Source organism: Alosa pseudoharengus, unplaced genomic scaffold (assembly GCF_046254945.1).
Source record: "Alosa pseudoharengus isolate Yale_2024_CS ecotype anadromous, Long Island Sound unplaced genomic scaffold, YU_APseudo_1.1 YU_APseudo_1.1_scf_10, whole genome shotgun sequence".
In the NCBI taxonomy this organism is placed as follows: domain Eukaryota; kingdom Metazoa; phylum Chordata; class Actinopteri; order Clupeiformes; family Clupeidae; genus Alosa; species Alosa pseudoharengus.
This window is the reverse complement of record NW_027468565.1, coordinates 36,116,355-36,132,046: the sequence shown is the minus strand read 5'-3', so window position 1 is coordinate 36,132,046 and position 15,692 is coordinate 36,116,355. Positions and strand designations below refer to the sequence as shown.

The window sequence follows — 15,692 nt, the reverse complement described above, 5'->3', positions numbered from 1 at the left end:
ACACACGCACACACAAACACAAATATCGTCTTTGTGTGAAACTCATACTAGTATTTAGTAGCATTGTGTAAATATAGTGATGCATATTTTTTTCCAGGTTTAAATTCCGTGCCACCAACAGCCAAGGCCAGTACACAGACTCAGAGTACTCAGAACGAGTGCGCACTGCAGGTACTTCAGTCTCAGAGCCCAAACAGACCAGAAAGGAACAGCAAAGAACCAAACTGAATCCACGTGATGTAGCTGAAATGATCAGAATCCATTTGGGATTTACTCAAGGTTTCCTTCTGTGGAAAAGGACCGCCTAATTTTTTAGATGAGATGTGTACTGTCCCATGTGTACTGACACAAGGGAGAGGGCCTTTAGACCATGTTAGTTGCAATGGAATATTGAGTGTTGGAACACAATAACATTCCTGGTCATTGAAAAGATGGTATTAGTGTGGAATGGGATTGAGTGAGCTGGAATGATGAGATTAGAGCAGTGGGTAACACTTTATAATAACTACACACAATTCATTATTTATTAAGCCTTTGTTACTTATTAGTTAATGGTTTGTTCATCATTAGTAATTTCTAATTTATCATCAGTAAAGCATTTGTTCACACAGTTATAAATAGTTTGTTCATAGTAAATAAGCCTATATCTAAAATATGTTTATACATTATTGTTAATACTTAATAAATGATGCAGTAATATGTTTTTGATTAAGTCATATTTCCATTATTTAACAGTTGTTACATACACATGCAGTAATGATTAGTTAGGGTGAGGATACATATTTTATAAACCACTTCCTAATACTATAATTCATAATTAACTCAGGAGTTATAAGTGGTTAGTTAATGATATTTTGTGAGCTCATCTAAAGTGAGACGTTTTATGCCTTGCAACACATTTACAATTGAGTTATAAAGTTTACACTTGCATTTATTAATTTAGCCGACACTTTCACCCAAAGCGACTTACACATGTCAATGAAATTAAATGGCAAGGCCACATTGGTGGACACCGGGGTTTGAACCCCCAACTTTATGGATTACTGCATGTTAACCCGGCTCCCTATCCACTACACTACATCTGCCCAGTGGGATTACAACAGTCAATTCAAAAATATAATATAGATATGCGTGTTTACTATGAACAAACCATTTTTAACTGTGTGTAAACAGGATTTGAAGATGTGAATTAATGTAGGAATAATGCTTTACAAACGAAGAATACAGCTTAATAATAGTTTACAGATGTTTAATAACAGTGTGTAGTAAAAGAAAACAAAAACTCTTGCAGTTTTAGGGGTTTCTGTGTGGGCCAAGGTTGTGTAGTGGATAAGGAGCAGGACTAGCACGCAGTAGCCTGGAAAGTTGGGGGTTCGATTCCCGGCTCTCACTCTTATGTTTGTCTGCTAAATGAATGAATGTGAATGTAATCTTTACAACTCATTTGAAAATGTGTTGCAAGGCATAGAAAGTCCTCACTTTAGATAAGCTCACAACATATCATTAACTAACCACTCCTGAGTTAATCATGAATTATAGTATTAGAAAGTGGTTTATAAAGTATGTATCCTCACCCTAATCATTAGTGCATGTGTATGTAACAACTGTTAAATAATGGAAATATTACTTCATCAACAAAATATTATTGCAAAATTTATGAACAAACCATTTATAACTGTGTGTACAAATACTTTATTTATGAGAATTAACATAGGAACAATTCTTTACAAATGATGAACAAAGCATTTTGTAATAGTTTGCAACTGGTTTATAATAAGAACATGATTTCATTATAAGTGGTTGTTTCATTACTTATTAAGTATAAATCATGTACTTACAAACATATTTTTTGGATAGGCTTATTTACTATGAACAAACCATTTATAATTGTGTGAACAAATGCTTTACTGATGATACATTATGTATGAACAAGAAATTACTAATGATGAACAAACCATTAACTAATAAGTAACAAAGGCTTAATAAATGATGAATTGTGTGTAGTTATTATAAAGTGTTACCGAGCAGTGTGTGTGTGTGTGTGTGGGGGGGGGGGGTGTAATCACAGACAGACTGACATGATTCCCATCTACATCCCCTTTAATTAAACCAGAGGTGAGGGAGCAGGGAGCAATGCACACACACACACCTAGCCCAATGCACACACACACACCTAGGCAGGAGTTCATGAGGTTTATAGGCAGCTTTGACTCAAAGCAAAACCACTTGTCTGTCTCACTCCCTCTGTCTTCCTGTCTCCCTCACTCTCTTTCATCCTTCCTTCTCCTCTCCCCCCCTCCTCTCCTCTCTCCCCCTCTCCTCCCCCCTCCTCTCCCTCTCCCCCCTCCTCTCCCCCTCCTCTCTCCCCCTCTCCTCTCCTCTCTCCTCTCCTCTCCTCTCTCCCCCTCTCCTCTCCTCTCCTCTCCTCTCCTCTCCCCCCCTCCTCTCCTCTCTCCCCCTCTCCTCTCCTCTCTCCTCTCCTCTCCTCTCCTCTCCTCTCCCCCTCCTCTCAGATGATAACGTGTTGACTCGTGATGAGCAGATCATCCTGGGTGTGCTGTTGTCCTTCTTCCTGGTCTTGTTCCTCGTCCTCCTCATCTACGCCTCAGTGCGGTGAGTCCAACAGCGCATCCTCAAGGCTTTTGTTTTTACACAAATAATGTCATCCAAGATGTGTATGGTAACATGGAAAAGGTTCTGGGAAGCAATATGTAGCTATGTAAAGAAGTTATATGAAGATGTTGTTTTATGAAGCTAAGCAGGCTTGTGCAAAATTCCAGAATTGAATTGAAACTGGCTCTTTAATTCCAATTCAATTCTTGAATTTCACTTGCATTTCAATTGAGGTAGCAAACAGGAAGCAGAATTGCAATTCGAATTGTGCACCACCCTGAAGCTAAGTGATTGACGTTCAATTTTTATATGATAAACCAAAGTGAGTGATTGACAGGAACTTTTTGTCTTTTCCCAGCATCCACCAAAGGAAGTTGGAGGGCGGGACTTACTCCCCTCGGGAGGCAGAGATTGTCGACACCAAGTTCAAGCTGGACCAGCTCATCGCTGTGGCTGACCTGGAACTCAAGGAGGAAAAGATAAACCGGTGAGAGTGACCTGACCTTTCACCTTTGTGACCCCTGAATCCTATATAGTTCTTAAGCTAAGTGATCTATGTAGTCGCTGTATGTATGACCAATCATGATGGGTCTTTAGTTAAGTACATACATCATTTGAGTTTGTCTTTAGCCTTTGACCTTTGAAGTTGAATTTCATAATCAGTCTGACTATAATCGTTTGGTTTTTATGTCCAACCAGAGCCTACATTTACAAATAGAAAGTGGTGACAAAGATGCCATTCTACCATGTTTCTCTTTATTTCTTTCATTCAGGTATTCATCCTTCTTCTTCCGACGGAAGGAGATATTTGTCATCCAGTAAGTCATCTTGTTATCTGTGTCTTGTGGAGAGTAGTGCTGTCTCTCCCCCATCCCAACTGTCATCTTGTTATCTGTGTCTTGTGGAGAGTACTGCTGTCTCTCCTCCATCCCAACTGTCATTTCTTCATCATGTAACTGACTCCAGTCTGGTACATTGATTATTGATGAGTTTGATCATAGATTGTCCCTCTCTCTCTCTGGCTGGTGCCAGCATTTAAAATCTGCTGTGTCAACTCAGTAGGCCATATCCACAAGACCTCATATGCCCGTTGGATCACTTTTTGAGGTCCTGCCAGTATCTCTATATTTTAAATCCCGTTAACATCTTCTTACATTGTCATTGACCATAAACTGGTGATGTGTTAGATAGACCAGACCTGTATGTGGAGCCTATATTACATGTTGACATTCCAGATGTTTTTATTTAATTTAAATTGACCATGTTTGACTACTCATGTTACCCATATCTATACACATTTCAGGCTTCTCAGTTATAGAAAGTCTCTCAAGTAAGTGGTGTGTGTTTAGGTCTGTGTAGATGTGTGTAGATTTAGGCCATTTTGTAGATTGATTAGCAGATTGCTGTAGATCCTATCATGTTTTTTTTTCTCTTTTTTGCATGTATTTATGTGTGTGTGTGTGTGTGTGTGTGTGTGTGTGTGTGTGTGTGTGTGTGTGTGTGTTTGTGTGTGTTTGTGTGTGTCTGAGAGCATGTTTACTGTAGCACATTGCTTGAGCCTCATGTTTATTCCTGGTCATCATGAAGAGTGAAGTGTGCTTAGATGACCTCGATTGTTTCCACAGAAACATGATAGCCATTGTAATTCTTGACAGCAACCTGAGATAGCCCCTCCACACACACACACACACACACACGCTCTTCACCCCCACCCCGATTTCTCTTTCAGGCCGGTCACCAAGAACGGCTTCCTTCAGCACGTGGAGGACTTGTGTGCCAACGACAATGCCAAGTTCCAGGAGGAGTTCTCAGTAAGTGAGGAAGAGTTCTGATTGGCTCTCGGTTCTCCTGGTGTCCTATGATTGGTCCCTTGTTTTATTGTGTTTTAAATGATGAGTGGTACCTGCTGCTTGTTGCCATCGGATAACAGCACTTGTCTTGTGCGTTGTGATTGGTCAGGAGCTTCCCAAGCTGTTGCCAGACTTGGCAACATCAGATGCCGATCTGCCCTGGAACCGTTCCAAGAACCGCTTCACCAATATCAAGCCCTGTATGTAACACACACATACGCACGCGCACACACACACACACACACACACACACACACACACACACACACACACACACACACACACACACACACACACACACACACACACACACACACACACACACACACACACACACACACACGTATAAACCTCTTTTTGATTGTCTAGACAATAACAACAGAGTGAAGCTGCTGTCTGAGCCTGGCATTCCTGGATCTGACTACATCAACGCCAGCTTCATCTCGGTCAGTGGGTGGAAGGAATGAGTGTGTAATCCACAGGATGCGTTTCTTTCTCTGCAGGGTTTAAAGCAATGAACATTTCTGTGCCTGAAGCTATCAGACATTTATGAGGACGTCGTATATAGTGTAGTCTAATTGCCTATTTTCAAATCTTAACCTTAAACGTACCAGCTCATCCCTGAATTCAGGCACAGTGCCTGAACGCTTTAAGCCCTGTCTCTGTCTTCATTTGGTCTTTGTGAGGAAATTCATATATGAGTTAAAATGTATTTGTAGGTGTATATGAGTGTGTACCAGTGCGTGCACTGATATGTATTTATATGTGTGTGTGTGTGTGTGTGTGTGTATGTGTGTGTGTGTGTGTGTGTGTGTGTGTGTGTGTGTAGGGGTACCTATGTCCCAATGAGTTCATAGCGACTCAGGGTCCTCTGCCGGGCACTGTGGCAGACTTCTGGAGGATGATCTGGGAGACGAGGACTAAGACCATCGCCATGCTCACACAGTGCTTTGAGAAGGGACGGGTATGTGTTCACACACACACACACACACACCAATTACCAATCACAGTTATCAACTTATATTAGAGCCATAGAGAGAATTTTCCAAATATTTATAACATATAACTGTATAATTGTGTGTGTGTGTGTGTGTGTGTGTGTGTGTGTGCCCGTGACAGATTCGTTGTCATCAGTACTGGCCGGAGGATGATAAGCCAGTAACAGTGTTTGGGGACATTGTCATCACCAAACTCACAGAAGACGTGTACCCGGACTGGACTGTCAGAGCACTGAGAGTGGAGAGGGTAACACACACACACACACACACACACACACACACACACACACACACACACACACACACACACACACATGCAGACACACATACCTACATGTAAACGTATTTACACACTCTTGAATTTATCTTCATAATTGGTCTGTTCTTTTGCTAAGCGGAATGGAGAGTTAGGCATAAAAATATGTGCCCCTTACCATTTAATTAGGCTAGTGTACTACCATTTAATTAGGCTAGTGTACTACCATTTAATTAGGCTAGTTAGACAGCCTCTACCTAGGGTTCCCACGAAGTGCAAGAATTTTTTTGGATTTTTCCATACGATTCCCTCCACTATGCGTCTACATTATTTCGCCACCACTTTCGTATGCATACTGTAGGCTGCCTGATTTACGTTGGTTACGCACAGTGGTGTAGTGGGGATTTTTGAAGTGGGGGGGGGGGGCGCTATTTTAATGACGTCATTGCAAAAAAATGACATACAATAAGGCAAAGACCAAATTGTTACCAGCTTTCGTGAACGTGAAAATTCAGGAATCCACTCAGTGGTTTGGATTCGCTTCAAAATGTAATGTCTTCACCCATACTACACTTTTCCACCAAATGTTAGGAATATCAAACATTAGGTTCTCGAATTGAACATTAGGTTCTTGAAATGCTTTTTGAATTTTCTGCATGTCCACTCAGCATGGAGACTACATGGTAGTGCATCACTTTAACTACACCTCGTGGCCGGAGCACGGCGTACCAGAGTCCAGCACCACGCTCATCCAGTTCGCCAAGTCCATCCGCTCCAACCGCGGCCATGACAACACCACCATCGTTGTGCACTGCAGGTCAGCCACCCATGCATGTGTGTGTGTGATAATGTTAATCTTTACAAGTACATATACTGCATGTGTGCATTGTGTGAATGTTTGTTGTATAGGCTATGTGTGTGTATGGGTGTATATTTATGTGCGTGTGTATGTGTATTGATGTACTTGTGTGTGTGTGTAACTGTGCATGTGTGTGTTTCCTCCAGTGCTGGCGTGGGAAGAACTGGGGTGTTTATAGCTCTCGATCACCTGATCCAGCATGCGAGGGACCATGACTTTGTGGATATCTACGGCCTGGTGGCAGAGCTGCGCAGTGAGAGGATGTGCATGGTGCAGAACCTGGTGAGGACACACACAGAGCTCATGCTTTCATGTTCTATGACTGTCATATCACACACACACACACACACACACACACACACACACACACACACACACACACACACACACACACACACATAAACACAAACATCAAACACACATGATGTGCACATACACAAGCACACTGTCTCACTTTCTTTTTCTTTTGTGTAGGCCCAGTACATGTTTCTCCACCAGAGCACTTTGGATCTGCTGTCCAGCAAAAGCAACAGTCAGTCCATCTGGTTTGTCAACTATTCCGCTCTGGAAAAGATGGACTCGCTGGATGCCATGGAAGGTAAACCTCCCCACACACAGAATCACAAACACACAACGCACACACAGAAAGACTTCATGTAGGCCTACATCTACATTCCATTTTACATGCTGATATTTGATCATTAATGTAATGGTCAGAGTGCGAATTACCCCACCATAATTGGGGGGTACTGCTCCTTCACTTCTTCTATGACCATCATGGTCCACTACCATATAAATCCCTATCGTGATCGCCAAGTGCAACATGTGTTGTGCAATACACATACAAGGTCTAAACATGCGACAAACTGATAATCAGTAGTAGCAGTCATTTGTTATTATATATCCAAAAGAGAACTGTTTTGATCAACTCTCAAAAGTTAGAAGTTAAGTGCACTGAAATACCATTGTAATTAGTAAAAGTAATACCTTACAAGAAGCCTATTGCCTATTTCATGACATATTGATTTGGTTTATTTTTAGATTTCATAAGACCTGGAGGTAAGATCCAACCCTCTCTAGGCCTACTGTATAAACAAAAAATAATTTTCCATTATAGTCTATGGTAGTCAGTGTCAAATCAACACAATTGTCTAGAGATATGTGAAACCTGAGCAATCTTTAATGTGATTAAGGAGCATACTATGAAAAAAACATACTAGCCTACCACAGACTACAGAGCGGTAACCTACAAGAATCCGATAACCAGAATGTAAAAACAATACTAACCAATTAAAAACAAATGCAAATACTAGCATGTAGGCCTGCTATTTAGCCTAGGCTACTTGGCTCTTTTTATGTTTCCACAGGTTTCACTGATGTTATGTAGGCTTAGCTACATCAGACCCTCCTGTGCATAATATAAAAACAACACAGGATCTGTGCCAAACTAATTTCAAAAGGGCACAGTAATTTATTCAAGATAAAATGAGAATGGACACCTAGGCTATGGACTGGAGTTCATCTCCTTGGAAATGACAATCGATTTTACCTCACTACAATGTAAAATAATAATAAATTATTTAAATAGAGATCCTTGCTAACTAACCTTGGTAACTCGCCTAACCAAGGTCCACTTTACTAGCCTCAGTGGGTAGGCCTAAGTAGCAGGTAAGCAGCCGGTAATTAAATGTATGAAGACGTGACATGAGCTATGAAAGAACAAAACACGTCAATACATGAAGGTTGTAAAATAGCACATTTTCAACAAGCTAGACGTCTGCTAGCAACTTACATTTACCCATGCACGTCAGCAGCAAACCGAATTTAGGCTAGGCTACTGGAGGAATCTACCTAGCGTTTTGTCATTCAAAGTTGACACTTGCTTGAGAAGTTAAAGTCGTTCTCTATCTCCGTTGCTTCTAGCGTCATGGTAGTTATAAATGGTACTGTCCATTATAGGGGTGTCTGAAATCGCTTTACATAATTTTTTTTCCTAGTGAAAATAGGAGTTGACTTGTATTTTTTCACAATATCAGACCCTCCCAAAACTGATATTTCTGTCTCTTTGGGGGGTAGCCTACTGGGTCTTCATTGGGGGGTATAGTACCCCCCAGTACCCCCTGTAATTCAAACTATGGTAATGGTAATATTGATCATGATCAAAATATTCCACCAAACTTGGAATCACTCATTGTGGCCAACAGAACATGACAGTGATTTCATTTCCTCTTCCTACCAGGTGATGTTGAGCTGGAGTGGGAGGAGACGACTATGTGATTGGCAGATTGGTGAAGAACTGCTTCTGAAGGGCTATCTTAAAGCTGCAGTTGGCAAGATATGTTTGATCATATTCACTGAAACCAACACTATGCTAAGACAGAACAACATAAATCAGCCGGTTTTAGAAAAAAACCTGCACTTCTACCTCCACCTAGAGCCTGTTATTTGTTTTGCAAAAATCCACAGCTCCCGGTTCTTCTGGTCCAATCAGAGCAGGGCTGTGTGAGATCTGACTGTCAGTCACAGTCTGGTGCAGTCTGGTGCGCACTGACGAGCACAAACTCGATGAGAGGGTGCTCTGTGGTAGTGTGGGAGGGGCATGAGAGTTGTAAACATTCAAAATTTTGGCTAAGTCCCCTCAATCTGTCAGACTTGCCAACTGCAGCTTTAACTTAAACATGCCAGACGCCAAGTAAGTCTAAGGGGCATTCACCAAGCAAAGGTAAAAGAGGCAAAGCATGGTCAGAAATAGGCTGGACACCTGAATCTACTGAGTAGACTGGATGTATGAATCAACGTGACGACTTTTGGACACTGGGGCCAAATACAATAGAGACCACAGCGCTGAAACACACACACACACATGTACTCATTTAGGTTCGCACAAAGATACTGTCATACAAACAAACCCATACATTGTCCTATGCATGCATGCACAAACACACACATACTAGGTGACTGTTGACATAAACACTCTGTGTTGCTGAGGTACATGACTGTGGGTGGAAAATTATGTGTGTGCAGACAAAATAAATACTTATTTTATGGGACCATCAGACCATTAAAACCAGTGGTGTCGGTGCACACACACACACAGATCCTTACAGTTTCACATCATCATTTCTAAGATGGGGAACATGTAAAGATATCTCACGATCTGACTTTATAAATATCTGGACTCTCTCTCTGATGTCTACTTGTTTTATGTTTTTGTTTTTTGTAATATAACTTATTAAGCCAAATGACTGCTATATCCCAATGTATGTTGAAGAGGTGGTATCACAGATGTATTTTCCACTGTGTGTGTACATTTTCAGAAGAATCAGTGTTTGTGTTTTGGAAATAAAATCTGTTGTATTCCTGCATTATCCCGTCTCGTGAGGTGATCTACTGGCCCAGTGTGTCGGGGGGAAGCTGATGCACAGCAGGTACTATACAGATATGACACCACAGAGAGTGAGACAAGTTTACATTTGTACTAAGGTGCAACTCACAGACAATATTAATTGTTTACAAAAGAGTACATTTGAAATACATTCTATAGGTTTATTAGTTGATAATTGAAGGAGCAGATATTGGGTTCTGCCCAAAGTCGAGCAACATAAAAATAACGTAAAAGGAACAAGTAACGTAAAAAGGGTAACTAAGTAAAGTAACGGGTTACTTTTTAAAAAAGTAACGAGTAACGAGCAAACAGTACTTTTTAAAAGTAACTTCCCAACACTGATGAGGGTAGGCACCGTAAGTCACATTAGGAAAAAGGCCAGATGATCAGTTGCGTAGAATGACCAGCAGCATCTTATTTTGTGTATCCTCCATGTATCTTCCTTGATGAGATGAGAGGTTGGGGTCTTCTGGAACCCACTTCTGTGGTTTAGTTAGGATGGACCATCTTTCTTCTCATTCCTTAGGGAAAAGATTGCCCTCTAGAGGCTGCCACAGGAGATGCAACATAGAAACAGTGTTATGCTAGTGCATTTAAAGGACTGTCCAGGTACAGTCCAAGAGTCTAGCCAAAACTGTTGGCATACGAGCTCACCGATCAATCAAACCAATCAAATTATTCTTAATATTCCTTCCATCCTCCTTCAGTAATGTATTGATTGGCTGTAATCGTTTACAGACTAGCCCACTATGTTTGCTTTCCATTTACACAATTAGCTGAATGTGACAAGAAGCATTTTGGTTTATAATCACAAATTACTCCTTTAATGACAAGCCGGAGAATCCGCCTCCTTCTCCTTCTAGATGCTTTCCATAACTCAGTTTCATTTTCAGGGAAAGTTGATGTCGTTTGCACTCAACAGCTAATCAAATTAAAACTCTTTCTGTGCTCCCGTAGACGGCTGGAAGAAGTCACTATGGTCCTTCCCCAAAACACTTTTCCTGATTAATTGAGCTCATGGGGAAAAAAATAACCTTTATTGATTGACTACAACCTAACTCATTTATGACTTGCTTGATTAGGCTGACCATATCCTGTCAAAAGCCGCGTAGGCTACCTCTATAATTTAGCCTATAGGCCTAGTTTGATTTTCGTTTTCCTTTCCTGGTGAGCGCACCTGCAAAGTGGTTCTCTGCATGGAGTTAGCCTACGTTCGATTCAGGTCAGAAGTTGGTCCGTCTGGTCCCGCATTCACGCCGCTCCAGTATTAGAAGAATGCTATCAGACAACGCTGTACAATGTGTGCAGGAATTTCTCGCATTATGGTGGCTAGAGTTGCGGGACTTGAATAAGTCATGCGCTATACCCGTCATTGGCGAACATGCAGGCATTTGGTGGCTGATGGGTTGGCGAAACCTATTCTACAACCTTGCAATCTTGATGGATGTCAGTTAAGTGTGTTTTAAGGATGAGATTGAGATTTATCCTCAGTGTCCTTGAGATTCAGTATTCCTGAGAATGGGACATATATGAGGTCACAGTGACCTTCATTTTTGATCTTAGACTAAAATCGAATTAGTGCATCATTAAATCCAATGTGAAAATTTGAGTTAAATTTGAAGAATTTCAATTTTAAATTTGAAGAATTTAAGGCATAAATTAAAATAAGGCATTCCTTATTTGCTTTATAGAGGTCATCCTGTGTTAGAGTCCGGGGCACATTGCCGCTGCCTGAAAGCCAGACTGAGAAAACTGAGCTTGTATCCTCATCTTGAAAGATGATTGTAGCTGGAGCACACACAGCTTACATCAAACTAGTACTTGACATTTATGCATACTTACAGTACGTACAGTAGCTACTTACGTATATTACAGTTACATTGATCTTCTATGTATTTCTTTGTATATTTATGTCAACATTACAGTAGTTATGATGAGCAACCCATGCATCTTCCCTAATTGTGGGGGGCCTTAAATAGGTAATTTCGCGCAAATTAATCTAAAAGTGCCAAATTTGGCACAGATGTAGCTCAAGTTATACTGAAATGATTTAGCTAGGGCGCCGGAGCCAGAGACCCTCGGGGCCAAGATGGCGGCAAATCCAATATGGCCGCTGCCTGAAAAGGGTTATAACTTTTAACCACATGAGCTACAAATACAAGCTTGATGTCTTTTTCAACTTAATTGATCATGGGAAACACATAGGAATGTTTATATTTATGATCCAGTATATCTGGACCGCATAATCCTCCAATTCCAATATGGCCGCTGTCCAAAAAAGTAGTTTTGACTGTAGTTACACCCCATTTTTTGCGCCAATTTATCTACAAGCACCAAATTTGGAACAGATGTAACTCAGGTCATACTGAAATTATTTAGCTAGGAAGTCGGAGCCAGCGACCCTTGGGGTCAAGATGGCGGCCAAATCCAATATGGCCGCTGCCCGAAAAGGGTTCCGACTATAACTTTTGAACCACATGAACTGCAAATACAAACTTGATGTATTTTTCAGCTTAATTGATCGTAGGAAACACATAAATGTTTATATGTATGACCCAGTATATCTGGACCCCTTAAACCTCCAATTCCAATATGGCCTTACACCCCATTGTTTTTGCCAATTTATCTACAAGCACAAAATTTGGCATGAATGCACTGGCAAATTGTATTGATTTAGCGAGGTCGCCGGAGCCAGTGATCCCTGGGACCAAGATGGCTGCCAAATCCAATATGGCTGCCACCTGAAAAGGGATTAGCCTGCATATTTTGAACCAGATGAGATACAAATGTAAAGGTGATCAATATTTCACCTAGGAATGCTTACATTTGTGATTGCCTATGTTTAGACCCCCAGTTAGAAAGCAACTACCTGATAATTCATACTTTCCAAATATTCCCATCAATATTCTAATTAAGAATGTAAGGAAGGCATATATGAGGGATATTCAGCATAGATTTGGGCAATGTTGAGCAAATATTGAGAATACTACTTGACTTTGTGAACTGTGGTGGAGCAGCTGTTTAGTGCTACTCGATGCTTGTGAGCAAGATGGACAGCAACGGTGAAAGATGAAGATAGATACTGTAGATAGGTAGATAGATATAATTCATTCATCCACAAAGGGAAATTACAGTGTTTCAGCAGCACAGACTAACACAGCATTCACATACATAGACCTAAATACATACATACATAAATTATTTTAAAAAATATTATTTCTCTCTCTGCTCAGGGGGGTCATTATAAAGTGCTAGTGCAGTGGGTAAAAAAATGTTTCTGTATTTGTCCTTCTTACAGCTAGCCTCCAACTGAAAACACTTTTTTGTTTGACCAGTAAGTTAGTGGATGTGAGGTATTACCCAATATTTGACAGTTTGTGCAGCATTCTTCTCTCCACCACCAACACCAGGGGCTCTAAAGCTTTCCCCAACACAAAGCCAGCCTTCCTTATGATTTTATTCAGGTTCTTAGTGTCCCTGGCTGTAAAGCTACTGCCCCACAGATGGTAGAAAAGAAAATTGCACTTGCAAAAACACTCTGATAAAACATCTGCAACATGTTGCTGCACACATTAAATTACCTAAGCTTTCTCAGGAAATAGAGTCTGCTCGGACCCTTCTTGTCTACAGCCTCAGTGTTGTACCGCCAATCCAGTTTATTGTCTATAAGAACCCACACATATTTGTAGTTCAACTTCTACAACTGTAGAACAACTTCTACTTCCGCACCCAGTATTGAAATGGTATTTAGCTCAGGCCTGGCTCTCCACCACCATTTCCCTTGTCTTAGCCACATTCAAGACAAGGTGGCTGTTTCTGCACCATGTCACAAAGTGGTCCACCAGTTGCCTGTACTCCGTCTCCTCACCATCACTGACACACCCCACAACTGCAGAATTGTCTGAGAACTTCTGCAGGTGACATGACTCAGAGTTGTACTGGAAGTCTGAGGTGTACAGTGTGAAAAGAAAAGGAGACAACACAGTCCCTTGTGGTGCTTCTATGCGACTGACTATCTGCTCAGACACACACCCTTTCATTCTCACAACCTGTGGTCTGTCAGTCAGGTAATCAGTAATGTGGAGGTGTCTACTTGCATCCTTCAAAGCTTCTCACGTAGCAGCATAGGCTGTATGGTGTTAAAAACACTTGATAAATCAAAGAACATAATCCTCACAGCCCCTGTCCAGGTGAGAGTGTGTTCTATGAGGCAGGTAGATTAAGGCATCTTCCACACCCACCTCTAGACGGTATGCCAATTGTAATAGGTCCATGTAGGTGGTCACCTGTAGTCTCAGAAGATGACCAACAACAGTATTTAGCCAACTACTTCCTTTCCTACCAACTTCCTTCCTAACCAGGTGTACTTTTTTCTACAAGTGTTGTGAGAAAGACCATGAGAATGAGAATTCATGAGAGAGACGATGTTAATTCACTGTTGTTGTTTTTTATGTTATTGCCATTTTTTTGATATGCTAAGCAAACCTTTTAAGAGTTTTGGACAAATTGACTATAATATTCTTTTAACAATTTGACATACTATAAATATTGCCTTGCAATAATAATTGTGTCTTATCCTTTTTATATATGATTACACTTTGAAATGTATTCACCTGTGGTACACTGAAAGCATTTCACTTTTATAAGGAAATGAATCAACATTTAGAATAACCTTCAAAGCTGTGGTAAAAAAGGATTTTCAACCACAGTCTTGAAAAGAATACAGGTTCCAGACTTACACAAGCATACATATAAATATGCCAATGGACTTCCTGTGGTCAATAAAATAAAAATAGACACAACATGTTATCATTTGTAGCGCATTTAGCGCAAAATTTGAAGCCAAAACCCTTTTTCGGACAGCGGCCATATTGAATTTAGGGAATTTAAGGGGTCCTGATATACCCAATCATAAATGTAAGTATTCCTATGGGTTTGGGGTAAAATAGACATCAAGTTTGTATTTGTATCTCATCTGGCTCCAAAGCTATAGCCGAATCCCTTTCAGACGACAACCATATTGGATTTGGCTGCCATCTTGGTCTCGGGGACCATTGGCTCGGGCGCCCTGGCTAAATCATTTTAGTATGCCCTCAGTTGCATCTGTGCCAAATTTGGTGCTTGTAGATTAATTTGCACGAACAATGGGGTATAAGGCCCCATACTACAGCCAAAACTGCTTTTTTGGACAGCGGCCATATTGGAATTGGAGGAATAAGGGGTCCAGATGCACCGGGTCATAAATATTAACATTCCTATGTATTTCCCCATGATCAAATAAGCTGAAAAAAGATATCAAGTTTGTATTTGTAACTCATGTGGTTCAAAAGTTATAGCCGGAACCCTTTTCGGGAGGTGGCCATATTGGATTTGGCCGCCATCTTGGCCCCATGGGTCGCTGACTCCGGCGCCCTAGCTAAATAATTTCAGTATGACCTAAGCTACATCTGTGCCAAATTTGGCGTTTTTAGATGAATTTGCGCGAAAATGTGCTTAAGGCCCCCCACTATAAATCAGGGAAACCAATGTGAGCAAAATGAGGTGAGGAAACCTAGGCAACCAGTTTGTGGGTTAATGTGGTTATCAACTTATCTTTCGCAACTAAATAAAGACCATCAATGTGCACCTGCAGAAACAACCGGCTTAAGTGCTATTCTAGTTTGTGAATTTCTTTATTATTCACGAACACAAGCGCACAATTTAGACTTAGTCCCTTGTCATTTAACAAGTA

General features: G+C 40.9%; 1 protein-coding gene across 1 annotated transcript in view; it reads left to right on the top strand.

Annotated features, from left to right (window-relative positions):
• Positions 1-8,853, top strand: part of ptprq (protein tyrosine phosphatase receptor type Q) — a 52,934-nt gene extending 44,081 nt beyond the window's left edge. Inside the window, exons 47-60 of the mRNA XM_076299155.1 lie at positions 98-171; positions 2,514-2,613; positions 2,972-3,100; positions 3,387-3,431; positions 3,917-3,943; positions 4,343-4,424; positions 4,573-4,663; positions 4,833-4,909; positions 5,293-5,427; positions 5,583-5,708; positions 6,386-6,534; positions 6,723-6,858; positions 7,051-7,174; positions 8,816-8,853. Coding sequence (XP_076155270.1) covers positions 98-171; positions 2,514-2,613; positions 2,972-3,100; positions 3,387-3,431; positions 3,917-3,943; positions 4,343-4,424; positions 4,573-4,663; positions 4,833-4,909; positions 5,293-5,427; positions 5,583-5,708; positions 6,386-6,534; positions 6,723-6,858; positions 7,051-7,174; positions 8,816-8,853 — 1,333 coding nt within the window. The remainder of the gene's footprint in view (positions 1-97; positions 172-2,513; positions 2,614-2,971; positions 3,101-3,386; positions 3,432-3,916; positions 3,944-4,342; positions 4,425-4,572; positions 4,664-4,832; positions 4,910-5,292; positions 5,428-5,582; positions 5,709-6,385; positions 6,535-6,722; positions 6,859-7,050; positions 7,175-8,815) is intronic.
• The last annotated feature ends 6,839 nt before the right edge of the window (positions 8,854-15,692 follow it).